Here is a 16892-nt window from a genome sequence, read left to right on the forward strand (position 1 = left end):
CTCTGGACTGTGGCCTGGAGCTCCTCCAGCTGGCGCACCAGAGACCCCAGTAGGGAGCAGACCCCGCAAGGGGAGGGGGCCATGCTCCCGGGCCCCAGAGCCTGAAAAAGGGACAGGCAGCCCCCGCAGCCAAGAGCCATAATCAAAGCAGGACCATCTGCACCTATATAATCCCAGCCAGGGCTTTGTCTACCTGCGCCTTAAAAACCTTCAAGGATGGAGATTCCACAACCTTTTGTTGTGTGGAGGAGGAAGTAGAGGAGTAGACAGAAAAATAATTATAGTAGACATGGGGACTTGCAATGTAAGGTTGTACTCCTTAAATTTACATATGAGAAACAGCTTCCTTAAGCCGCATAACAAGAGAGGAAGAGATTGCTTCATGGTCTTCAGCTCTGGCTAGATGAAATATTGTAACTATGAATTTTTATTTTGTATTTTCAGAAAAATGGCATATCAAATGGAAGTCTCTACAAACAGCCATTTACTGAACACTTTGAACAAGCACCAATGTATGTTGCTGTTTTTACTTACGTGGGTTTCACTGTGGGAACGATATTTGGCTACCTGAAGGATTTTCTGAGAGTGTGTGGACTGCAAAAATGTCCCCTTGCTACAGAAAGAGAAGAACAAAAAGTACGTATGAGAAGGTGTATTTTAACAGGCATATCACACATGCTTTCCTTTGGTATATCATGCTTTCCAAAATAATATGTGACGGATTCATGTTTCATTACTCCGCTACCACTGCACACAATGATACTGTATGGAGGTTTTACATAAAACTCCTGCCTACCTAGGTTGACAGTGCAGAAGATTCCACTGGGTATCCTATTTCCTGAGCTGGTAATGTTCATTCAAGTTGCTCTGGTAAAAATCTCAGTCTGAGTTCTGCTTTAAATGCATCTACATCAGCATTGGATAGACAAGCCTAAATGGTCTCAAGCAACTGTATAATAATATTAATTCATGCCTGACTGCTTGGGACTCAGAAATGCCCTGTTTCCATATTCACCTGTCCTTACATGTTTCCATACCCCTATAGGTAGAAAAGCCTACCATCCCAGCAAAGATCTGAGAAGGATAAAAATCAAATCCAATCACGCTACTGAAATCCCTGATCCCTACCTCTCAGAACCACTCTGGTGTTCTCTTTGGAAATAGATATGCCTGCCTAAGACTTATGAACCCAAGTAACCTGTGGCTGAATGTGTCAATGTACTATCAGCCAAGATAAATCCCTGCATTCTGATCTCTCTCTCAGAAAAATAAAAGAAAACCATATATCCCTTATTTTTTCAAACCCACAGAGTTTTTATTCCCCCATCTCTCCTTTAAAACTCATGCACACACCCCTACTTCCATGTGCAGAGCTGATGACTCATTGATTGCTGATCTCCATTGCAGGTGGTTAACTGCTTGACAAGGATGACCTTACTTGGTTCTGCTTTATATTTGAGAGGAACATGCATCCTGGGTCCTGTCTCCTCTTCTGTCTGCCACAGTTTTACCTGTAGCATCACTGTTGCGGTGATTAAACTATCCCTTTCCTCTTCCAGAAACTATCACTCTTCAAACACCAGCATTGTTCCATGTGATTACACTGAACCATACTAAGGTGATTGGCAAAATTCTTGCCTACTATGCAGCTTCTGCTAGACCTGCTTCTAACAATCTGAGCAGCTTTCATCTATGTGCTTACATGTGCATAAAACTGCAAGTAGATTTCATTCTTCAGCTGTCCTCACCACAAAAGTAAAGGCAAAAGACTGGCTGTGTATATTCTTGGACTGGTGGTAGCAGCTTTAACTTTCCAAACCTTGTGAATGATCAGGGCTAGAAATAAGTGAAGGATATTGATGTTCCAATGAGACACCCTAAAGTTGCTTCTTGTCCTGGTAGACCCCAGATATTATCCCCTACAACTATGGCATCATATACAGAAGCATCATTTTATATTGTTTAAACAAAATTCTGAAAGTGACTAGCTGGGTAATTTTCTCTTTTTCCTGGGTCAACAGTTTGACTCTTGATTTACCAAACCACCTAGCGTTACAGGAGGAAGGAAAGGGAAAAAAATCTGTATTCTAAAATAGCTTTTCTGCCTTTTTTTTCTCTATGTTTTGAAAGTAACACATGCAACACAATAATGTAGCATGGCACACTATAAAGCAGTAGCATAAGTAGGACAGGACAAGGGGGGGAAGCACCAGTCCCAGGCACTGACTATGAGGGGGTGCCAGAATCCCCCCCCCATGAGTTTTTACCACAAGAACAGTAGCCCTGCACTGCCCTGCCCAGCTGTAGGAACCAGGCAATGCAGCTAGTAACAGTAGGTAAGTGGGGCAAATGGATTGGTCCTCCCCCACCCCACAATGGGGAGCTTGCCAGAGCAGGCACAGCCCTGCACCCAATATGTAGTGTCAGGGAAAGGGGCAGGAAGCAAATAAGACAGCAGTGTCACCTCCCAGGGAGCCTGGCCACAGAGTTGCTATTGTGGAGCTGATAATGCTGTAGCATCAGCAGTGGCATCAGTACCCCAGGCAAGTAAGACTTCCCTTCCCCTCACCCATTCCCTCTCAGCCTGGGTCTACAGTGGTGAACATATCTTTGCCCTAGCCCCCACACCAGGCATTCAATGATATGGCTACACCTCTGTCATAAAGGATTGGTTGGCACATTTTTGGCCTCCCTTGTATAATTCATCCCATGATCTGACCACTTGTGAATCATGATGTACACAAACATCCCAGTAAAATTTTTCTGCAAATTCTCTTATTTTATATGCATTTCCTTGCTAGCTAGTATAATGCTACAATCATGCAGAGTCTTTTGCTTTGATTCTATGCCTGTCTTTCCATTCTATTTCACTAAAATCCCTGGTCCCTACTTGTTTGTCAACCAAACTCAGTGTTGAAATGGCATGGATTAACTAAGATTGGAGACTTCAAGTCTAGGCTGGAAATGCACCCCCAAATCAATATTTAGGTTGAATCTAATGAACCACTTTTATACATTATGATGGACTTTTTATCCCATCTTTGCTAGCTACCCTGCAAAGATGGGAAGTTGTCTATATCAGAAATGTCATGGGTATGAACAACATGATGGCTTCTCTTGTTATGAGCTTTCAGAATATTAGACCATGTAAACATTAAGTCCTTTTGTGCACTCTCTGCTTCTTACCAGGCAGAAATAAATGGACTACACATGGGGGAATCCAAGTAATTAGGCAAAATGTGAGTGTCATGCATAGCACAGGGATATTAGGTTTTCTTTACCCCTTGTTTCCTAATGAATTCCTTTCTAATTTAAATTGAATAAGGACTATGAGCTTTATTAGAAATGTAACCCTATGAGTATTTTCAAACCAGGATTTTGTGCCACTTTATCAAGACTTTGAGAACTTCTACACAAGAAATCTCTACATAAGAATACGAGATAACTGGAACCGTCCCATCTGCAGTGTCCCAGGGCCACAGTTTGACCTGATAGAACGTGTTACAGATGACAACAACTGGACATTTAGGTAGGTCAGGCTTAAGGCAGTAGATGCTGCTTTCATAAAAATGATTTGTAGTGCCACCCTCAAGGGAAAGGAATAATATTGAGTGCATGATACTAGAATTTCCACCGCTGTGCTCTCTATAACCTCAATGGAGGCAACAAAACACCAACAGTGCACATCAGCCCTGTTCTAAACACGGGTTGGACAAAAAGTATGGAAGGGGGCTGAACTGTACTGCAAATGGCTTTTTAAAAAAATGTTTAGACACAGGGAAAATCCTAAAGGAGTATTTTGAAGCCACTTCTTACTCAGCTTAGATTTCTGCATGATCAGACAAATACTGGTATAACCTAGTTTATTTTAAACATTTCCTATGATTGGTTACAAACCTGCCTTGCTTACATATGTAAAAGTGGCCTCTGATTTACAATCATCCATATAAGGAACTTTTAGTATTTATATTTATGTAGCTTGGAATCAGATTTGCTGCAGCCTAACATTATTGCCTTAAGTAGAGATACAAATTAATTACAGTGCAAGTACATCTGGTTTCTGTTTACACATAGCTCTACATAGACATTGCAGTTGATATGGGTCTGATTGTTCTAGGGGTTGATCTAGGTCAAAACAAGAGTGGGCCAGTCATTTGAATGTGTTGCCTTTCCAAGTTGCATTGCTGCTCTCAGGCAGCAAGTGGCTGCGGAGATCCCTCTGGCCAGGCAATGACCCACAAAAACTTTAGAGATGCACACTGCAATGCCCCAGGGAAACTTTATTCCACATACTTCAGTGTGACATGAAGCAAGACAGTAAACTGTACATCTGTAGGTTTGCAGAACAAAACATTTTCCCTTGGGACAAATACAACATCTATTTTCAGCCTATTGGTAACAAAATATTTTGAAGAAGATATCAGATGAAGTTATGGATGAGTTTTACAGTTAATGTTTCAAATTATTAAGATTGCATTATACAGTCTTTCTAGTCATTTTCCCAGTGATTGATGCATTGCTGTTCCACTGATATTGTTTAACATCCACTTAACATCTCTTCATGTAAACCAAGCCAGTGACTGTCCATGAAGGAATATTATAAGGAGATAAGAATAGAATGTTTTCTCATCTGAAACAGCTAAAGAATTTTACAAACATGTTGTATGTACAGGAATTGCTTAACCCAGCACTGATATGCAGTCACCAATTAAATGGAATATGACAATTGTTCTGTGCAAGCTACAAGGTTTACCCACAAAAAAGGAAATAATTAAAAGTTACAATGGGCATATTAAGTTTATAGAATGTAATAGGAAGGGGACTAATTTTAGTGGGCAAAATACATTTTCCTTCTTCAAAACTTGTTTTAATCATAGGTTTACTGGAAGAACTATCAAGAATGTAATCAATATGGGCTCTTATAACTACCTCGGCTTTGCAGAAACAGATGCTGATGCTTTGAAAACAGTGGCAGATGATTTACAGAGATATGGCACAGGAGTATGCAGTACCAGACAAGAAATGGGTAAGCGGAGCAAACTGCAACATTCCTGCCAAGATTTCTATTGTTATGTGGTTTGTTTTACAGACATCCTGAAGGAACTGAATCTTTGTAAGGTTCTATGCCGCCTGATGCTTAGTTGCTTGACAATTTAATGAGCATTAATTACCTTATAAATTTTTTTCAAAAAATAGGAAAAGAATCCGAATGTGCTTTGGAAAAGTGTAAGAGAAGTGAACACTCCCAGCCACCCATTACAGCTTTTCATTTATTCTAAAGAAAAGCATGAGTGAGCAAACAGCCAACAGGACTTAGAGAATTTTTCTTGTCAAGGAGAGCAAACTGCAGAATATTTATTCTCAAAATGCATCTTAGATCTCTGCCGCTTGCCCATTCAGTGACATGAATGTTTTAACCTAAAATATAGTGCAGGGTGTCGTGAGAAATGTACACGCACCAATGATCATTATGACACAAAATGTCCAGTGTGCTTGTTAAAAAAAAGAGAAGTGGGTGGATCCTGTGGAAGACTTCCCTAGCTTTCTTATCAAAATGTCTTTTCAGAATATGCTGCTTATTGTGTTTGTACACTGCATTTATTGCTATTTTCAGTTACGTACAATATACCAGTTTAAAGCTGCACTTATAATAATCCAAGCAGGCTCATGTTCAAAGGAAGTAGCCTTCAGCCATGGAAATTACGTTTTCTACGTTCCAGCTTTAGCTGAGCTGGTGACAGTTAAGGCAAAGGAAACAATCTTTCCTAGTCTATGAATGCAATAACATTCTTTCATGAAAGTTTATCAAGATAGTGTCAGGTGGTTTTCATCTGTTTTGCTACTGGCATGTCCATTGTGACATACCTCAACTCCAAAACTAATATTAAATGTTATTTTTATTTTCTATATGGGCAACTCCTTCAATATGCTTTCAGTTAGAAGCAAAATTACTGAGAAAAAAAACCTTCTATTTGTAATATGTCCATGTTACTGCCAGACTGCCTGGGTTCTCCCTGTAGCTGTCCACAAATGCTCTGAACTAAAGATTTCTTTAAGCAATAATCTGCAAATGAAATGGAAAATCTAGTCATCATTCATTTCTTCCGTTTCAAATTCTCAAGTGCTTGTATGTCTAGTCTGTACTGCAGGTCGCCTAAAGCTTTAGCAAAGCAGATAGATGGAATATATTGCCATTGATCATTTGTTAAAAACAGAGATGCATAACTACTTTGCTCCACATCATGTTATTTTCCAGTTAACAAGACAGCAACAGACCCAAAGGCAATATTGCCCAATGTTTGGGGGGTTGGAGGTTACACTACAAATAAATCTGTTTTATTTTTTTTTTGTATAAGTGCCAGTCAAAAAAGGTGAATTAGTACCTGATTCAATTATCAGTAGGAACCAACTGAATTTGCAATTTTGTGGATTTCTCAGATTCCACAAAATCCGGGCAATGCCTGTGGAATCTGCAAAATCCATGGGGAAAAAAACCTACACCAAAAATAAAATGCAGGCTCCCCAGAAGGAGCTAGCAGTCCTTAACCTGTTACAGCAGTCTGCTGGGATGGGTAAGGGAAAAGGGACCTGCCCACTTAAAGGGCTGCTCACAAGATGGCTGCCACCCCCACCACTGATTGGCTGTGAGGGCTGCCTGTCATTTGGCCCTGCCCCTCTCCACCAATCAGCAGCAAGGGGCAGGGCCACATGACAGGCAGCCCTCACAGCCAATCAGCAGAGAAGGGCAGGACCACTGGGGCAGTTGGCCAATCAGAGGCATGGGGGGCCTGCTGTGCTCTGCCCACAAAATGGCTGCTAGGGCCCGCTTTCTGCCTGTGAAATTGGAGGGCAGCCCCTGTAAATTAGGTAGACCCCTAATCTATAAAACCTCTTTGCTTTCCTGATTGTTTGGGGAGGGATAGCTTTTGGGAATTGTGCTCTTGTGTTTGTAACACAGGCCCCAGCAGATGTTACACTTAAGATGTGATTAATTGGTTAAGTAGTCATAAGTCGTGACCTGGCCACATATTCTTTCAATTAAAGGCACGATAAGAAGAAGAAGAACTATGTGTAATAACTTTGTGGCTGGTTTCTATTATACCTTTAACTGAATATGTGACCAGTGCTCCCAGCCTTTGGTTTACACAGGAGCCTTTCAAGACTCCTATGTGCTCCCGCAGCTGGAAGCACCCCTCAGCTGGTCAGAGCTCCCAGCCAAGAGGCACCATGCACTAGCTGGGAGCCAAGCTTGCTACTTGCCAGTAAAGGGGAGCCCAGGATCTGGCTTCCCTGCACAGGCAATATAATAACAGATGACAGAACAAGAAGCAATGGTCTCAAGTTGCAGCAAGGGAAGTTTAGCTTAGATATTAGGAAAAGCTTTCTCACAAGGAGGGTAGTAAAACATTGGAAGAGGTTACCCAGAGAGATGGTGGACTCTTCATCCTTGGAGGCTTTTACAACTTGACTAGACAGAGCCTTGGCTGCGATTATCTACTTGGGAATAGTCCTATTTTGAGCAGGGGGTTGGACTAGATGACCTGAGGTGCCTTCCAACCTGAATTTTCTTTGTTTCTATGAATAGGAGGTAATGGGATCTGATGCAGGATCTCACAATCATGACTCCTGCCAGATCTGTGTGTCATGGCAGGAAGTGCAATTATTGGCATCCCATGTCAAATCCCATTGCACCTCTACTTCAATATCTGAGGGGCCACAGGAAAATAAAACAAAGACATGCTTTCCACATCAGCAAGAGAACTTAAATCACTTTCCTAAAGGTATTTGATAATGAATAATTTTATCTCACGAAACATTGAACATTGTATCTTGAGTTGTTGCTAGTTTTAACGACAGTGGCCTTCTATAGGGGCATTAGTGATTTGATTACAGTGATCATAATAAAGGCTCATAATCCTTCCATGAAACCAGTGTCAGGAACCTGACCCTTATTGCTTGATCCATCCCCCCACTCATAAGAACAGATTCAGGAATTTTCACTTGTTTGTTTTGGACTGTGTTGAACTGATTCGTCTTTTGTTTTCATGAGCCAAAGTATGAAGTGGAAATAAATCCTTTGAAAAGAATCGTAAGTTAGCAATTATCTACCATAATTTATCATCTGGGGTCAGAACTGCTTCCCCTGTTTCCCTTGAACTCTCTTGACTAGGGATATTTTCATGCAATGTGCTTCAAGTTGTTTAAGTATTTTAGTATTCACAAGCCTTTGCCCTTTTGATCACATACCATTTTATCAGAATATTCTGATTTGATTTTAATCCCTTGTTTGAACTCAGTGTTACATTCCAGACTGTTGTTCTCCCTTGAAGAAATGTCACTGATAAATTAAAGCCCATCCTCTCTCTTTCCTTAAACTGTTTATACTCTTCATATGAATATATGAAATCAAATAATCTGCCACAAAAGCTTATTTAATTAAATATCTAGGAGATAAATGCATTGCACACAACTTCCAAGGACATTGGAAAAACCATACTGAGTCAGATCTAGCCCAGTATTCTTGTATCTCTCAGGGCAGAAATAGATATCACCTGATGTCACATTTGTTCCAGCGACACAAATGGTGAGGAAATCCTTTTTCACACCAGATCAAAATATTCCCGCTATTATTCATGTACAATAGTGTAAAATAGTGCTACTTTATTGCCGCAGACATCTATTTGCTCTGTGGTGGGGGACTGCAGGCAGCCCGGAGCTGCCTGCACTCTCCAGCCCTCCCAGGCAGGTGCTCCGAGGGATTGAGGGGCCTGATCCTGAACACCCTAGGAATTCTTGTGCAGGATCAGGCCCCTCAAACCAGTCCCAGGAGAGCCTTTTAAGCACAGGCACAGGTTGGCATAAGTCCCAGCAAGGAAATGCAGGGCAGGATAGAATCCAGGGAATTTTCACTGCCTTATGCCTCCACACCAGGGCGTAGTTACCCAATGGCTCCACATGCATCGCAGGCTGTTATTGGACCCAACATGAGCCCCAGCCTGGAGGCATAGAGCTCTGGAGATTCCCTGAGTTCTGTGTCATCCTGTGTTGACCCATGCCTCCGCAGGATCTAGCACAAGAATCCTGGCAAGGAGGCATGGGACAGCAAGGGAAACCCCAGGCAAAGGGAACACATTGTCTGTTGTCCTGCATTGGATCCTTGCCCAATGCACAGCAATAGATGGCATGTGTTTTGCCCAATAAGGTGGATCATCTGTGGCAGACACAGCTGAGCCACTTTGTTTGTGGCAATGTCTGTTTTTATCCTCGGGGCACAGTGGATGCTAAAAGAAAAAAGCTTTGCATAAGATCTATCCAGGTAGACCTGACCCCTCGCACCCCACCTACCCTACAGGTTCTAGCTTTCAGAAGACTATGACATAATTTTGGAGTTTGAACCCATTCTTGCTTGTTCTGAAATGCTAGGTCAATGGCATTATACTCTACTTTGCATCCCTTCTAATGATAGAGGAAGGAGGACCTAATTCAGAGAATGAATGGTTAGTCCAGATTCTTGTATCTATTTGTGACACAAGATGTGTCACAATGGATTTGTTGTATCCATTTGCAACATAAGATGTTAGACAAGTGCTTATATTTTTAAAAGATTCTTTCCACTTTTTTTTTCTTTTGGGTATGCAAAGATTTTTTTTTTCTGTAGACCTATGGCAGTGGCATTAACTATTTACATATCAGTGAGTCTTTGGGGATTTTCAGTCTGTAATAAAATATTTCTTTTATTTAAAAATAAGCATGAGTTGTTGTTATTTACTTATATAACTAATTACTGTAGAACCTAGGGGTGCCTATACATGAGCACCAAGGCTGCTCCAACATGCTGTAGTTGCCATAGTCCAGCAGCCTCCTGCATCTCGTGTATCAGCATTCCCATATTTTAAAATGGCAGCAAGGGCACTTGAACTAAAGCTCATCAAACAAGCTTTAGTTCAAGCACCCCTGCCACCATTTTTTAGCTCGGGGACACTGATACAGGAGATACAGCGCTGCTTCCATTAAAGTGGCTCTCATAGCCGTTCTAATTAAAATGCCATCCCCTGCCCACTCCTGGGGCACGTGTACAAGTGCCCTAAGAGCTAAGGCCTGTACAAACAGAAAAAAATGAAACGTCCTTACTGCAAAAACCTAACAATATAAAAAGTAGAGACAACAGGTGAAAATGCACCTATGAAAGAATATGGAGAAATAGTGAAAAATACTGATCAGTTTCATACACCCTGGTCTCAGTACATCAGGAGCCTCACAAATTGTCCATGGGCTTCATGGCAAAGGGAGGTCAGGGTAGGGGAGAGGTATTAAGGAAGAATTTAAAGGATGATCATGATGCAGGTTTTCAGATATTTATGTGGGAGAGGGTTCCTCCCCAGGTTATGGAACAGCATTAATATAAGCAAGAAAATAAGGTAGTTTTATATATCTAATAAAATAAATTCATATCCTATTTTTGTGCATTTTACTTGAATTTTACTTTCTCAGTAGATCTTGATACAAAACACAAGTTTAAAAAAAATCTAGTAAAAATAATGTATCGTTCACATTTCTAAGGCCTCTGGCAGATAACCAATTAATGGTGAGATGCAATCTGATCCATGACCCCAACAACCAGGCCTCCTTCCACATGCTAAATGACTGCTTCCAAGATGGGAACAATAAAAGGAGAAAACTTGGGTTTTCTTTTCCAACTTGCTGATGGATTTCTCCTCCTCCTCCCCCTCCACTAACTGGAGTTAAATTCACCTGCCTGGTTGTGTTTGATGTCTCTAGTTTTCAGCTGAGGCTGAGCTGCAATCAGTTCATGTGTCAGAGAAGCCAGGTGGGTGGGAAGAATGTCTCATTGAGACAACACCATTGTGCTTTTCTGATCCTGGTATGAGCCTGTCCCATGTCATTGTAACCCTTCTTTTACTGTCAGAGAGAACTTTTCAAAATGCAATTTGAGCTTGCCCAGTGGAGTGACGGGCAGATATTGCATCCATCTTAGGAATGTGAGCGAGACTGTCTTGAACATGCTAAGTGGGGACATGGTGATAGATGGCAGCCATGTTAGGTATGTCCAGTGAAAAAAATATGACCCTAGCGCCATTCATACTTTTCTGCAAGTATAGAAAAGTTAGGGTTTGAATTATAGGGGAGCTGAGGGAGGGACTCTCCCGCCCCCATAAGAGATGAGAACTCTCCCCCACCCCCGGTAAGATTTGAAAGTCATAACCTAGGGAGGTATACAATTTTATTAGGGCATCTCAATTGTACATGGGCAGCTCAATTTTTTTGGCAGATCCCCACCCCCAAGAGTCAAAGTGTCATTCAGAACCCTGAGAAAAGTCCAGGATAGACTCAGTTCTGCTGGAAGCCTCTGTAAAGAAGGAAGCACCTTTCTACCAGAGCGTGACCACAGCAGGAAGTTTTTCTGGTCACTCTTTACTGCTTATAGGGCAATACAACCTAAAACCAGAGTGGAGGGATCCAGGAAAAGCTACTTTTCCTGTTTCTCTTTCATAGACTTATAGTACTAGGGTTTCTCAAGGACTGTGCATCACTGGTTTATGGTGTGTCCTCCACTGAGGAACAATATAGTGTATTTCTTGAGATTCTCAATATTTTTTGTACAGTTTTCATTTATTACTTGTTACCCAGTGATTTTTTTTTTTAGTAAAAGGAGTTGATAGTTTTGTGCAAGAGGTGATGATATCTTGTATTGGTCCAACTGTATAGTTGGGGTGGAGTTAAACAGGCTTTCAAATGCAAGGCATTCATCATCAGATCATAATCAGCAGAATCAGGTAATATTTTTAGATGCTTTCTTGTTTCATTATTGCTCACTAAGGAACATTAATTACAAGTGCTTAATGATAGATGCTACTGGTCTATATTGTAAACCCAGAGGGGTTTTGCATTCTGCAAACCCTTATATCTACACAGACCTGTTATAAAGGTGGTTCCCCTCTGTGCTGGCAAGTTGCTGTTATCTTTAGAACAAGATGTAGCAGTCTGTGTTTGACTCTGGAAGTCTCTGATTCCAATCTCCATGTATCAGACAAAGTGGCAGTCAGCCAGACTTGCACCAGCTGGTGGCAGCCCTTAAGGAAATGTTCCATTTCCGAGGCATTGCCAAAATACCATGGTGCACCAAGCAAACCTTTCCCAGACCCACCTCCTCACTGGGTCCGTGAGAGGGAGGGGTGACGTATAACTTGTGTAGCTGTCTTTTGCCTGGGTATTCTCCCATGCTGGGCCAATCATCCAAGATGATTAAGTACTTAAATTATATATTTAAGTCAATGTGATATCTTTAGTTTAAAACCTGAGGAACATAAAGATGTGGGTTAATTAGCTCTGCTCTTTTTACTTTGTATGAACTGATCACCAGCTTCCCACAGAAATTATTTGACCTACATAGCAGACGTCTTCTTTAATACCTCACCTACCACCTACAGTAGTTCCATTATAATTAGAGATGTGTAAAAACAAGGGCTAGTTTTGCAAATCCTTACAAGTCAGGTTTTGGTCTTGCAAAGATATGCAACCTAGGATTCGTAAGCCATCGTTGAGTGATTGCATTTTCTTGACATCTGTTTTCTTCTGTGAGATATGCAATTTGTAAGTGATGGGTCAATATCAAGATATTTATTTCATCATCCAGGAAAATAAACACAAGCAAGTAGTAACAAGGCTGCTTTCATTTTTTGTTTCTTCTAAGAGCTAAAAAACTAGAACAGGAAGAACCACTGTTAGGTGACTGACCACTATTAGGACACCACCCCAACTGACAACTGTTGGGATACCACCTCCTTTTACTCTTCAGACTGCCACTACAGATTTGCCTGTTCACTGGTGTCTACGGAGCACTACCAACTGAAAAACCCCCTAGCAAGTAGGCAAGCGACTACTAATTTCAGTGTAAAATGGCTCATTCTTCCACCCCAGTCTCTGGTCTGTTCCCTGTTGTATTTTGTTACTATTGTGGATTATGAACCTGTAGGGCAGAAACCATTACTTTTGTTTATACGTCATCTGACACAGTTGGAACTCTGATACTTGACTGGGCCTATAGATATAAGGGTCATGTAAATAAGAAATAATCATAATGATGGCTTACTTGCTGCCATAACTTCTGCATCTTATTGAGGCACTTGAGTAAGAAGGAATGTATTCTTTCTTTTCTGTTAAATATCAGTAGCAGCAAAAAGATTTCTGAAAAACGTCATGGGAGAAACGTTTGTTATTTCTTGTCCCTACTGAAATGTGGTAAAAGAATTTTTCTTATACAATGGGAAAAGTGATTTCTGCTCTTTCGTTTACATAACCAGGATATTTGGCACGTGAAAATGAAGGTGTTTCTTTCTTTCTTTCTAAAGCAGAGTTCTTCTTTAAGAAAAATAGAAAATAAAATCTAAAAGGTGGGGATCTAAAAGCTGTTGCTATTCGAGTCCAAGAGCTCTTGCTGGAAACTAACATGCTCTCTTAACATTGGCAGTTGGTCACCTGCTAACATGAATTATAATTAATTGGTATCCTTGTCTTTTGTACTTTGCCTCAGATGTGCAAGATACAAATGGGAATTCTTTTCACATCTAAAATACCTGTGTAATCTAACTGCATATTTCCACACTGTTTGATTTGTTTGAAATGAAAAGTCTAATATTCAAAGGAGATATTAAAATGCTTTGCAATTCTTCATACAGGGAACCTTGACAAACACATAGAATTAGAAAACCTGGTGGCCCAGTTTCTTGGTGTGGAAGATGCCCTGGTGTTTGGCATGGGCTTTGCTACTAACTCTATGAACATTCCAGCTCTGGTTGGGAGGGTGAGTATATCTTAAAGAATATGTAGAGCTATTGTCTCTTAGTTATCTCATCTGCAATCATAGTATTTCATGCTGTCATTAAAGAAATTTAGCCAAAGCATAAAATTAAGTACCGAGATCCTCTGAGTTACAGGATAATGATCACCCTAACCCTGGGCATGCCATTTCGTCATTCTATCTCTCTGTCTAGCAATAGAGGTTATTGCTATGGCACCTGTCACCATGATATTTAAGGGCTCAGCTTACTCTTCTCTAACATATGCATTCTCATGGCCTCCCATGTCACTGTGATGTTGTGAGGTTTAAATCATGGGACTGATTTTCTTTCACTGACGTAGATGTAAGTTGGAACAGCCAGACATGGACTTACACCAACATAAAAACAGATGCAAGACAAAATGAGGCTCAGCTTTTGTATGGAAGTGAGAACTGTCATTGCCCTGTATTTGTGTGACACAGATCTCAAACCAAGAACACTACAAAGAAAGTCCAAAATTTAGAATATTTTACAAAGATTGTCTGATAATGGTTTGATATACAACAGTGTGTTCTGGCTGTCAGCACATGATACTCGTCCCCACTTTTGATTTGGATATGATTGAGAACAACACCCTGTATCCCTTTTTGGAGCAGACAGAACATGCAGGGCACATCTACATGTGCATTAAAGTGATTTATCTAATGCACATTAAATTTAGTACCTCCACTAAAGAAATGCACATTAAGCTGCCTTAATGTGAAGTAATGAACGTGCATGGTTTTTAAGTGACACTTAATGCACAGTAGCCTATTTTTCCTGCACATTAGTATAATCGCATGACTATTCTATATTACAGAGATTTCTCTTTTAATTTACCCCCAAAATCAAAAGTTGTGGCTGTACATTGCTGCTGAACTCAGCCTGACTTCTCTGTGCAGAGCCCAAAGTAGTTTACAGCCCTTAAATCTATGAAATGCTTCTCCACCTCTATTTAATCTGAATTTCCAAAACAAATATTTACCTAATGCTGCTTTTGCACTGTGGTCATGTAACAAAAGGCCACACCATAATGCCAACAATGAAAGCAGAACCAAGTTAGAGTTCCATTTTTGCATCAGAAAACTCCATTTATGGCTCTTGCTAATATAATATAGGAGGCAATTTTAATTTTTCATGCAGTATTTGGGGATTTTGAAAGGAAAATAAGTGTTTTACTCATTGTTAATTATAAAAATTACTGGAGATGAAAAGTATGTGTGCACATGTATGTACATATGTGTACGAGATGAAAAGTACTTATCACTGTGTACGCGCACGCATGCACATCTGTTCCTATGTGTATCAAAGACCAACTCATTGTCCCCTGTGCCCAAGTTCTGCTCAGGCACATAAGAGGTGGAATGCTGGTATACATAAATATGCCTCCTCCGCAGATCCCAGTATAAATTTAAAAAAAACTAATGAACAGTAGTTTATTTCCTCACTGGGATCTGGCCTGTCTGGGATTTTACACTAGCTGCATCTCACCCACAGCACACCAAGAAGTGGAGGCCACTGGTACAGGAGCCAGCTCCACTGAATTTACAATAGGAAGAGATTACTTTCCCCCCTCGTAAGTCACTTCTGGCTACTTGTAGAGAGTATTGAGCACCTTTGCACTACCTGAGAATATGCAAGAATCTGATGCCGAGATCTATATACGTGCGTGACACAGAATGTGGAGCGCAAGCATCCCCAAATTCGGAAATGTTCCATTTCACATTTAAGCTTTGCAGGTTAGTCAGTCATGTGATATACACCCGGGATTCTGAAAATTCTGTAATCCTTCTCCACAGGGATGCCTCATTTTAAGTGATGAGTTGAACCACACATCTCTCGTTCTTGGTGCAAGACTTTCAGGTGCCACCATCAGAATTTTCAAACACAATAGTGAGTATTGAAGCTGGCGATGTTTAGAGGCTGAGATGTTCCAGCCACATAAGACTGGTTACTCTTTATGGCTGTTTTGCCGTCACTTTTACTTAGCAGAACATCTTGTTGAAAATAAAAAGGTTAGCCCTTCCAAGCTGTATGTGAATTCTGGAGGGGGGAAATTAAATACATATAATGATAGCTGCTCAAACAAAAACCATATCCAGTGCCAGGCTGGGGCTTAATTATCCAGAACTGCTCTAATATTTTTTCCCCATACCCCATGCTTGTAGTTTGCTGGACACTTCTGGAACTTTTTTTTTTAATAAGATGATGATAAAAAATCTGCACCAAAAAGTGCTCAGCATTGGCTCACTTCTCTTTTCACCAAGGTCAGTACAAACTGGTATGCTAACTCTGAGCACTTGGGAGGGGACTTGTGCCCTAAACTCCTGCCACGCTGTTTTAGATATTTAATTGGCTGTGATAGAAGTTTCTTCCTAAACATTCATCAAAATAGAATGTATTAATACATGGGCCAAAAAACAAAATAATATCCTCACAGCTTGTCATTAATAATGAAAGACCATTACTAGATTGTGATTCACTCCAATGAGATCTTCAATTGTTATGACAAGTGATTTCAGACCCCATAGTCAGACAGAACATGCTCTTGTAGGAAAAATAAGGTAGATGACTTAAGACCACAAATAATGGTTTGTTTTTGGAAGCATTAAAAAAGGAAATAGATCTATTAATGAGAAATTTTAAATACTGAGCTAATAAAGGAAGTAGGGAAGTCACTATCAACAAAATCTGGCTTATTTTTAACACTTCAGAGCCTGTCTAATACTCGTTTGGTGTATTTTCATTACTTGCTCTAAGAATAAGGGCCAAAAATCAATATTAAAACAAAAATGAGAGTTCTATTTTACACCATTTTCTTTTCTTTTATGCCATAATACACTATATTCTATTTTAATTTTTGTCAGCTAGTAGAATGGATAATCTTACTGCATGTTCTCAGCAAGCATTTTATATACTTTTTTATTGTCCATTTAATGTTTTGTGTTGGCAAAATCTGTTTAAAAAACAACAACCCAAAACTACTACTACACTGCTTGTTTAGGAGTTGGGAACTAAATGCACATTCTCAAAATAGACATCTCCTTGAAGTGC

At 40.4% G+C, this 16892-nt stretch overlaps 1 protein-coding gene across 1 annotated transcript in view; it reads left to right on the forward strand.

Annotated features, from left to right (window-relative positions):
- The window catches only part of SPTLC3 (serine palmitoyltransferase long chain base subunit 3), a 119028-nt gene that overhangs the window by 41156 nt on the left and 60980 nt on the right, over nucleotides 1-16892 (forward strand). Inside the window, exons 2-6 of the mRNA XM_019549119.1 lie at nucleotides 445-636; nucleotides 3375-3529; nucleotides 4878-5026; nucleotides 13698-13822; nucleotides 15638-15731. Coding sequence (XP_019404664.1) covers nucleotides 445-636; nucleotides 3375-3529; nucleotides 4878-5026; nucleotides 13698-13822; nucleotides 15638-15731 — 715 coding nt within the window. The remainder of the gene's footprint in view (nucleotides 1-444; nucleotides 637-3374; nucleotides 3530-4877; nucleotides 5027-13697; nucleotides 13823-15637; nucleotides 15732-16892) is intronic.

Source organism: Crocodylus porosus, unplaced genomic scaffold, assembly GCF_001723895.1.
Source record: "Crocodylus porosus isolate Cpor-Errol unplaced genomic scaffold, CroPor_comp1, whole genome shotgun sequence".
NCBI lineage: Eukaryota > Metazoa > Chordata > Crocodylia > Crocodylidae > Crocodylus > Crocodylus porosus.